This window comes from Phascolarctos cinereus, unplaced genomic scaffold, assembly GCF_003287225.1.
Source record: "Phascolarctos cinereus isolate Bilbo 61053 unplaced genomic scaffold, phaCin_HiC Scaffold_2;HRSCAF=192, whole genome shotgun sequence".
In the NCBI taxonomy this organism is placed as follows: domain Eukaryota; kingdom Metazoa; phylum Chordata; class Mammalia; order Diprotodontia; family Phascolarctidae; genus Phascolarctos; species Phascolarctos cinereus.
This window is the reverse complement of record NW_027555625.1, coordinates 53,735,797-53,745,877: the sequence shown is the minus strand read 5'-3', so window position 1 is coordinate 53,745,877 and position 10,081 is coordinate 53,735,797. Positions and strand designations below refer to the sequence as shown.

General features: G+C 36.1%; 1 protein-coding gene across 1 annotated transcript in view; it reads right to left on the bottom strand.

Moving 5' to 3' along the window:
• Nucleotides 1–215: 215 nt before the first annotated feature.
• CA5A (carbonic anhydrase 5A) overlaps nucleotides 216–10,081 on the bottom strand; it is a 50,057-nt gene continuing 40,191 nt past the window's right edge. Inside the window, exons 6-7 of the mRNA XM_020989461.1 lie at nucleotides 3,055–3,210; nucleotides 216–504 (exon numbers count right to left, since the gene is read on the bottom strand). Of these exons, the coding sequence (XP_020845120.1) occupies nucleotides 382–504; nucleotides 3,055–3,210 (279 nt within the window). The 3' untranslated portion in view covers nucleotides 216–381. The remainder of the gene's footprint in view (nucleotides 505–3,054; nucleotides 3,211–10,081) is intronic.

Genomic DNA, 10,081 nt, shown 5'->3' with positions numbered 1-10,081 from the left:
TCATATAGGTGTTTACATCTTATCATCCTAGTAGACTATGAGTTCCATGAAGGCAAAGACTGGGCCATCCACGCTCTGATCTCCCCCAATGCTTAGATTAGTGCTCTCTAAGCAGTAGGTACTTAATAAATACTCGTTGAAATGATTGAATGAATGAGTCACCCAATGAGCAGATCAAATGTATGAACTGGATGGATGAAATGGATCTATTTTTCTTAGTTTATTGTGGCATAGGTCACATCAATTTCTATCATGCCTTTCTTAGAAAATTGGAATGCTGAAATATCACACTGGCCCTTTCTTAAAGATAGCTAGACATGAGTGGATTGGGGGTGTGAGAAGGGGATTCTATTTGCAGATGAGTCCTGTGTTTTAAAAGTGCTAGGCTTGAAAGGATGACCACACAGTACGATTCATAAGAGGCTGAAGTGGGCGAAAGTTGTTCACCATCTTCTTCTCTTCCTCCCCAAGGGCAGAAAACAGTAGCCTCCGAAACTCAGCTAGCTAGAAAAAAGAGCAAGTAACTCATCAGGGTTAGGGGGCCTACATACAACAGACAACAATGCTTGGATATGGATGCCAAGGTTTCTAGACTTGAATATCCATGCTTCAGAGACAGCAAGAGTTCTGGCTGTGGACAAATCCAGAAACAACTTTGGTAACACTTTCAAGAAATACTTTATCAGTGTGGAGGTCAGATTCTTCAATGTTTACCAGTCACTTTCCCCATAGCAACCATGGGAGGTACACAGTGGAAGTATTTTAATGTCCATTTGACAGATGGGGAAAATAAGACCCAAAGAAGATGCTACCTGCCCATGGTTACACAGTCATTGAGGGTCCAATCTGGAATTTTCCTGACTCCAAGTCCGTTATGCCACACTTATCTCTCAAAGCTAAACATATCCCTGTCCCTCCACGGGCCCCGTCTAGGCCTCTAATACAAAGGCATCTGGTCCCACCATTTTTCTGCATTTGCCTTTTTCTCTTGGGGGAAAAATCCCTTCCTTAAAATTCTATCCCTCTTCAGCCATAATGTAAAGTGAGTTGAAGAAATCCCACTTGGAGACTTAAGTGACCAAACTTTGATTCTTAAAGGCTGCTAGTACCCCTAGAAGGAGTCAGCTTCTTCCTGGAGAGTTCCAACAACCACCTACCCTCTACTAATCTTCATGAGGGCTTTTCTAGCTCACCACCACAACAAACCACAAGGCAGTAAAAGGACTCTGTTTACAAACTGAAGGACTTTTGCATTCATTCACTCATTCATTCATTAGTCAACCAGCATTTATTAAGCCAGTACTTAAAGGAAGCCAGTGAGGCTAGAAGAGTTAGATGAAGAGGGAAAGCATTCCAGGCATGGGGGAACACAGTGAGAACCACAGTTGGGAGATAGAGTGTCTAATGCAAGTGACAACTAGAAGACCAGTGTCATTGAATCTTTGTGCACATAGTGGGGAAGTGTAAAGTACAAGAAGGGAAAGGTGGGAAGAGGCTGGGTAAGGAAAGATTTTGAACATCCAACAGAGGGTCTTACATTTGATCCTGGAGGTAACAGGGAGCCATCGGAATTGATGGAAGGTGGTTTGGGGAAGGAGGATGACATGGTCAGGCTTATTCTCCCAGATCTACCAATTGTAACTGCTTTTTAGCAAGATGTCATATTATCTCTGTGAGTGCAAATCCTGGTGCAAGCACAACCCAGGACTTGTCTAGAAAGGTCATGATCTCAGCCTGTAGGTATCAGGACGTTGGGCCAGGGCCCTCAGGGTGATTTCCAGGACCTTGATCTGAATACTGAGTTGTACTTTCTACAGTACAGAACAAAATGAAAGGTCTTTCTCAAACCTCTGTCAACAGTCATTTCAAAGTGGTTGAATAGGTGCAAGGTAAAGAATCCAGTTAGGTATTTGCCAGGGAGCAGGAACATAATGGACTTTCAGGCAGGGCAGAATGGGCTGGGCTGGCTGGGTCCAGACTGCAGTGCAGGGGATGCATCAGATAGAGTAGAGGGAGCACTTATATAGTTATGTGGAGAAAAAATATATAAATAACTGCACACATTATTTATATATTTATATGGGAGTATTTAGACATTTATATGGGGCATTTAGATATTTATATGGGGTATTTATAGATCTTATGGAGCATTTATAGATTTATATGAGGCTTTTATAGATTTTTGTGGGCATTTATATATCTATGCAGGAATTTGTGTATTTATATAAGGCATTTATATATTTAAATATGTATTTAATAGTATAAAATAAAAAATATAAAAAATTAAAAATAGTATTATATGGGGCATTTATATATTCACATAGGGCATTTATGGAAGGACTTGGAGAAGAATCTCACAGTATAGGAAGCTCTAGATGGGTTGCGGTCTATATGTACAGGACTTCACAAATTTGAGAGTCTCTCCAACTAGAAGCTTCTGGTCCTTCTTTCTTATTGCAATAGACTGTATGCCACTGATCCATTCAAATGCCATGGAATGCTGTTGATTAGCTGGATACCCTAGGCAATCTGGAAAAATCTTCATAAGCTAAAACCCAAACCTTAAGAAGTTAAAGCTTCTGTTGGCAAATAAGCTTCCTTAGCATGCTAATATTTTTTTTTGTTTGACTACTCAGTCTATTTGACCTCCAGTCTTGCCCACTGGCAGGTGAATATCTCCCCAGACTCTCTAGGAATCCAGGCTGAAACATTTCCCCCAAAAGTCACAACTCGTTGATGTCTGCTCATCTTGCATAATTCTTGTGTAAATCCTCCTACAAATCCACACGGGAGTCCAGCCAACCTCATGAGAACCTTCTTCAAGGCCACTTGTCATTATGTACACAACATCATAGAACCTGGGTTGTCCCCATTTTAGCTCTCATGCTTGCCATGTGATCGATTGGCTTGCCTCCTGTTTGATTCATATGGTCATCTTTTGCCGACTTAAAATATGAAAGTGTAACTTCTAGCTATCGTGGGATTTCTTAAATTCAACCAGGAAATCTAGTCTAGGCCAAAGATTTTAAGAAGCTGGTTGCACACATGACTCACCTGATTATGACCAACCTCAATAGGTTTTTTCTTAATGATCCAAGTGACAGATTCTGTAAGTGGTGGGGTGGTCAAAGATCCAGCATAGGTCCAATAATCTTGACAGGAGGGCAAAAGACACAAGGGATCAAATCTGTCAAAGACTGCACGCATATCCTAACGGATCAATAAAACCAATAGAATACATTTAATTCATACACTAATAAATTAAGAATTATAGGAGGCAACTTAAAGTTATAGCAATTTTTATCTTGGGTCTCTAAAATGTAATCATTCAATAGGTAAGAGAAAACATACAACATGTTCTACTAATTTTATTTCTTATATGGTTCAATGTGTGCCTCTCTTCTGGAAAGAACCATGAAATTCCACAAGAAAATCTGTATTACCTTAAAATTATTCATTTGAGGATGCCTTAGTTGCAAAGAAAAATTCAAGACGGTGCCAATCAATTTTCCTAGTTCTTCCACTGTTCAAAACTCTTCAGTGGCTCTGCATTGACGACTTATCAAAGCCAAACACTTTGGCATGAAGAAAATACTCTCCCCATCCAATCGTTAAACCATCCTATTTTTGACAGATTCATCAAGAAAGATGCATGGTGCATCCAGAGAGTGCTGGAATGGGAAAAGCATTCATTCCAGACTCAGAGAATCTATATTTAAATTGTGGCCCTGCCACTTACTACCTGGGACATCTCTGGACTCATTTCCTCATATCAAAGATGTAGGGTTTGTACAACAATATCTCTAAAATCCCTTCTACCTCTGAGTCCATGATCCTGTGTGTCTATGCTTATTATATAATATAATATAATATAATATAATATAATATAATATAATATAATATAATATAATATAATATAATATAATATAATATAATATAGTATAATATAGTATAATATAATATAATATAATAATATAATATAATGTAATGTAATATAATGTAATGTAATGTAATATAATGTAATATAATATAATTAATATAATATAATCTCTATATATGATATATAATATTAATATATATTAGATATAGCTAATATAATAATAATATAATCAATCAAATAAGCATTCAAAAACACAGTACCCCTGATGTACCAGGCACTGTGCCTATATACCAAACATAGTCAAAATCATGGAAACAATCCTGCTACATTCACAAAGAGACAGGTAGAGCCAAGATCGCAGGGTAGAGAAGCTCTCAGCTGAGCTCTCTCAAATTCTCCTCCAAAGCATCTCTGAAGTAATGCCTCAAATGAAATTCTGGAGTGGCAGAACCAACAAAAATCCAAGTGAAACAATCTTCCAGCCCAAGACAACTTAGGAGGTCTCCCGGAAAGGGTTGTCTCACTCAGTGGTGGGCAGGCTTGAAGTGCAGTGCAGACTGGGCAGCACAGGCCATGCTGTGGGCCCAGCAACTCGTCCTGGAGGAAGCTGCATTGGCAGCAGTGGCAGCTTTAGGAACTTCTAGCCCACAGATGGTGGTGTGGTCAGAAGGAGATTGCAGGGACTCTTTGCTGGTACTGGATTCAGTACCCTGTTGTTGCCAATGAGCAGATCTGGGTCACAGTCCCAGGAGTGATAGCACTTGTAGCCACAGGAGAGCAGGGCCCCCAGTTGTGGTTCTAGAGTGAATAGGAGTACATGTGGTCACTCACAAGGCAGTAGGAACCTTGGTCTCAATTTCAAGACAGAGAGGAGCACTAGCAATTGTGGCTACAAGACAGCAAAGGTCACAGTCTCAAGGCCAGGAGGATTGACAACACTGTTAGCTACAGGGGAACAAGGTCCCCTTCCTGGGTAAAAGACTAAAGCACAGGCCAGGAGATCAGTGATCACACCTTTCCCTAGATCACTCCTCTTGAAAACCCTGAAAACCTACAGATCCCAAAGCTAGCTCTAAAAACAGTAACAAGTAAGAACTGAAGCTTGGGACAGTGGCCCCTCCACTCCTGAAGCCGAGCCCAACTTTAACATAAAGTTAAAAGTCAAATGGAAAAATGAGCAAAAAAAAAAAAAAGAACCTAACCATAAAGAGTTATTGTGAAGATCAAGACACAAACTCAGAAGAAGGCAACAAAGTCAAAATAGCAACAGACAAAACCTCATAGAAAAGTGTGAATTGGTCACAGGCCCAAAAAATAATTCCTAGAAGAGCTTAAAAAAAAATTTTAAACTCAAATAAGAGAGGTAGAGGAAAATCTGGGGAAAGAAATGAGAGTGATGTGAGAAAATTATGAAAACAGATTCAACAGCTTGGCAAAGGAAGCACAAAAAATACTGAAGAAAATAGCACCTTAAAGAAACAGAATTGACCAAATGGCAAAAAAAAAAAGGGCACCAAAATCCACTGAAGAGAAGAACTTACTAAAAAGCAGAATTTGCCAAGTGGAAAAAGAGATACAAAAGCTTACTGAAGAAAATAATTACTTAAAAATTAGAATTGGGCTAGTGGAAGCTAATGACTCCATGAGGCACCAAGAAACTATGAAACAAAAATGGAAAAATTGAAAAAAATAGAAGAAAATGTGAAATATCTCATTGGAAAAACTACCAGCTTGGAAAACAGATCCAGGAGAGATAATTTAAAAAATATTGGAGCACCTGAAAGCCATAGTAATAATAATAAAAAAGAGCCTACACATCATCTTTCAAGAAAGTGTCAAGGAAAACTTCCTTGATATCCTACAGCCAGAGGGTAAAATAGAAATTGAAAGAATCTGTCAATCACCTCCAAAAAAAACACCAAAATAAAAATGCCCCGGGATATTATAGCCAAATTTCAGAGATCACAGATCAAGGAGAAAAAGCTTCCAGTATCCAAAAAGAAACAATTCAAATATCATGGAGCCACAGTCAGGGTCACACAAAATTTAGCAGCTTCCCCCTTAAAGGACTGAAGAGCTTAGAATATATATTCCAGAAGGCAAGGGAGCTAGGATTACAATCAATCACCTACCCAGAAAAACTGAGCATAATTCTTCGGGGAAGGGGGGGAAATGGATATTTAATCAAACAAGGACTTTCAAGCATTTCTAATTAAAAGACCAGAGCTGAACAAAAAATTTGATTTTCAAATACAATACTCAAGAGAAACATAAAAAAGTAAAGATAAAAGAGAAATCATAAGGGAGTCAATAAGATTAAAATGTTTACATTCCTGTATGGGAAGGTGATAATTGTAACTCATAAGAACTTTATGGTTATTAGGCATTTAGGGAGACTATACATATATATAGGGCACTGTCATGAGTTGACTATGATGGGATCATTTAAAAAAAATAAAATTAAGGAGTGAGGAATAGGGATGCATTGGGAGAATAGGGAAGGGAGAGGAAGAATGGAGGAAGTTCTCTTACTTTTAAAAAGTGTGAAAGGCAGAGATTTTACAAAGGAGTGGAAGTGGTCAGCAATACTTAAACCTTACTTTCATTGGAATTGGCTCAAAGAGGGAAGAACTTGGACATTCAGTTGGGTATAGAAATCTATCTTATTCTTCAGGGAAGTAGAAGGGGAAGGGAATAAAAGAATAGGAGGGAGGCTGATAAAAGAGAGGGTGGATTAAAGAAGGTAGTGGTCAGAAGCAAAAGAGACTTGAGGAAGGACAGGGTAAAAAGAGAGACAGAAGGATACACAGGGGGAAATAGGATGGAGGGAAATACACAGTTAATAATCATAACTATAAATGTGAATGGGATAAATTCACCCATAAAATGGAATTTGATAGAAGAGTGGATTAAAAAACAGAATCCAACAATACATTATTTACATAAAACATACTTGAAACAAAGAGACACACAAAGAGTAAAAGTAAGCAGAATCTATTATGCTTCAGCTGAAGTGGAAAAAAAACAGGTGTAGCAATCATGATTTCAGAAAAAGCAAAAGCAAAAATAGATCTAATTTTAAAAGATAAGCAGGGAAACTACATTTTGCTAAAAGGTACCACAGACAATGAATTAATATGAATACTAAACATATATGCACTAAACGGTATAGCATCTAAATTTTTTTCTCCCCAGGAATACTTACATTTTATTTTTTTAATTTTTAAAATTAATTAATTTATTTTTAGTTGGCAACATTCACTTCCATAAGCTTTTGAGTTTTAAATTTTCTCCACCTCCTTCCCCTCCCTCCCCAAGATGGCATGCAATCTAATATAGGCTCTACATATACATTCCTATTCAACATTTTCACATTAGTCATGTTGTAAAAAAGAATTAAAACAAATAGGAGGAGCCACAAGAAAGATGAAACAAAACAAAACAGAAAAAAAGAGCAAATAGTATGCTTTGATCTGCATTCAGACTCCATAGTTCTTTCTCTGGATGTGGATAACATTTACCATCATGAGACTTTTGGAGATGTCTTAGGTTCTTACATTGTTGAGAAGAGCTAAGTCTATCAAAGTTAGTCATTGTACAATGTGGTCGTTACTGTGTACAATGTTCTCCTGGTTCTGCTCACTTCACTCAGCGTCAGTTCATACAAATCTTTCCATGTTTTTCTGAAGTCAGCCTGTCCATCATTTCTTATAGCACAATAGTATTCCATTACATTCATATACCACAACTTGTTCAGCCATTCCCCAATTGATGAGCATTCCCTCAATTTCCAATTCTTTGCCACCACAAAAAAGAGCTGCTATAAATATTTTTGTACATGTGGGTCCTTTCCCCATTTTTATGATTTCTTTGGGATATAGGCCTAGAAGTGGTATTGCTGGGTCAAAGGGTATGGACATTTTTATAGCCCTTTGGGCATCGTTCCAAATTGCTCTCCAAAATGGTTGGATCACTTCACAACTCCAACAACAATGCATTAGAGTTCCAATTTTCCCACATCTTCTCCAACATTTATGATTTTCCTGTTTTGTCATGTTAGCCAATCTGATAGGTGTGATGTGTCATTTTGATTTGTATTTCTCTAATCGATAGTGATTTAGAGCATTTTTTCATATGACTATAGTTTAGAAATGAGGCCTTTATCAGTGACACTGGTTGTAAAAATTCTTTCCCAGTTTTCTGCTTCCCTCCTAATCTTGGTTGCATTGGCTTTGTTTGTGAAAAAACTTTTCAATTTACTATAATCAAAATTATCCATTTTGCATTTCATAATGTTCTCTATCTCTTGATTGGTCATAAATTCTTCTGTTCTCCATAAATCTGACAGGTAAACTATTCCTTGATCTCCCAGTTAGCATCTAAATTTTTGAAAAAGAAGTTGAATGAGTTACAGAATGAAACAGACAGTAAAACCATATTAATACTGACCTCAACTTTTCCCTCTCAGAACTAGATAAATCTGATCCTAAAATAAATAAAAAAGAAGTTAAGAAGATGAATAAAATTTTTTAAAGGTAGATATCATAGACTTCTGGAGAAAATTGAATAGGAATAGAAAGGAATATACTTTTTTCTAAGCTGTACATGGCACCTTGACAAAAACTGACCATGCATTAAGACATAAAAACCTCACAGCCAAGTGCAGAAAATCGGAAATATCAAATGCAGTCTTTTCAGACCATAATGCAATAAAAAATAAATTCAATAAAGGCCATAAAAACACATTAAAATTTATTGAGACTAAATAATCTAATCCCAAAGAACGAGTGGAGTTAAAGAACAAACAATAGAAACAATAAATAATTTCATTAAAGAGAATGACAACAATGAAACAAGATGCCAAAATTTATGGAATGCAGCCAAAGTAATACTTAGGGGAAATTTTATATCTTTAAATATTTACATCAATAAAATGTATAAAGAACAGATCAATACATTGGTCATGCGACTAAAAAAAACTGGGAAAAGAACAAATTAAAGATCTCCCATTAAATGACAAATTAGAAATCCTGAAAAATCAAAGGAGAGATTAATAAAATTGAGAGTAAGAAAGCCATTAAACTTACAAATAAAACTAGGAGCTGGTTCTGCCAAAAAAAAAAAAAGATAAGTCATTGGTTAAGTTTATTTTAAAAAAAGGAAAAAAGAAAACCAGATTAATAATATCAAACAATGAAAAATGCAGATTCATCACCAATGAAGATGAAATTAAAACAATTATTGGGAGTTATTTTGCTCAATTACATGCTAATAAATCTGACAATCTAAGTTAAATGGATGGATATTTACATAAATATAAATTACCCAGATTAACAGATGAGGAAAAAGAATGCTTAACCCTATTTTAGAAAAAAAGATATTGAATAAGCCATGAATGAGCTCGCTAAGAAAAAATCTCCAGGACCAGATGGCTTCATGAGTGGATTCTACCAAACATTTAGAGAACAATTAATTCCAATACTACATAAATTATTTGGAAAAATAGGCAAAGAAAAATCTTACCAAATTCCTTTTATGACACAAATATGGTGCTGCTAGCTAAGCCAGAAAGAGCAAAAAACAAAGAAAGTTATAGGTTGATTTCCTTAATGAATATTGATGCAAAAATTTTAAATAAAATATTTGCAAGGAGATTACACCAATATATCACAAGGATCATACCCTGTAACTAGGTGGAATTTTTACCAGGAATGCAAGGCTGGCTCAGTATATGGAAAGCTATTAGCATAATTGACCATATCAATAACAAAATGAACAAAAATAATATGATTATCTCAATAGATGCAGAAAAAGCTTTTGATAAAACACAACACTCATTCCTATAAAAAAAAACCCACTAGAAAGCATAGGAATAAATGGAGCTTTCCTTAAGATAAGTAGTATCTATCTAAAACCATCAACAAGCATTATCCAGAACAGGGGTAAGCTAGAAACCTTTCCAATAAGATTGGGGTGAAGCAAGGATGACCATTATCACCACTATTATTTAATATTGTTCTAGAAAAGTTAGCTATAGCAATAAGAGAAGAAAAAGAAATAATTAGAAATTAAAGAAATAAAAAGAAGGATAGAATAGACAATTAAAAAAAAAAACAAAACTATCACTCTCTGCAGATAATATGGTGGTATACTTAGATAATCCTAGACAATCAACTAAAAAACCAGTTGAAATTGTTAGCA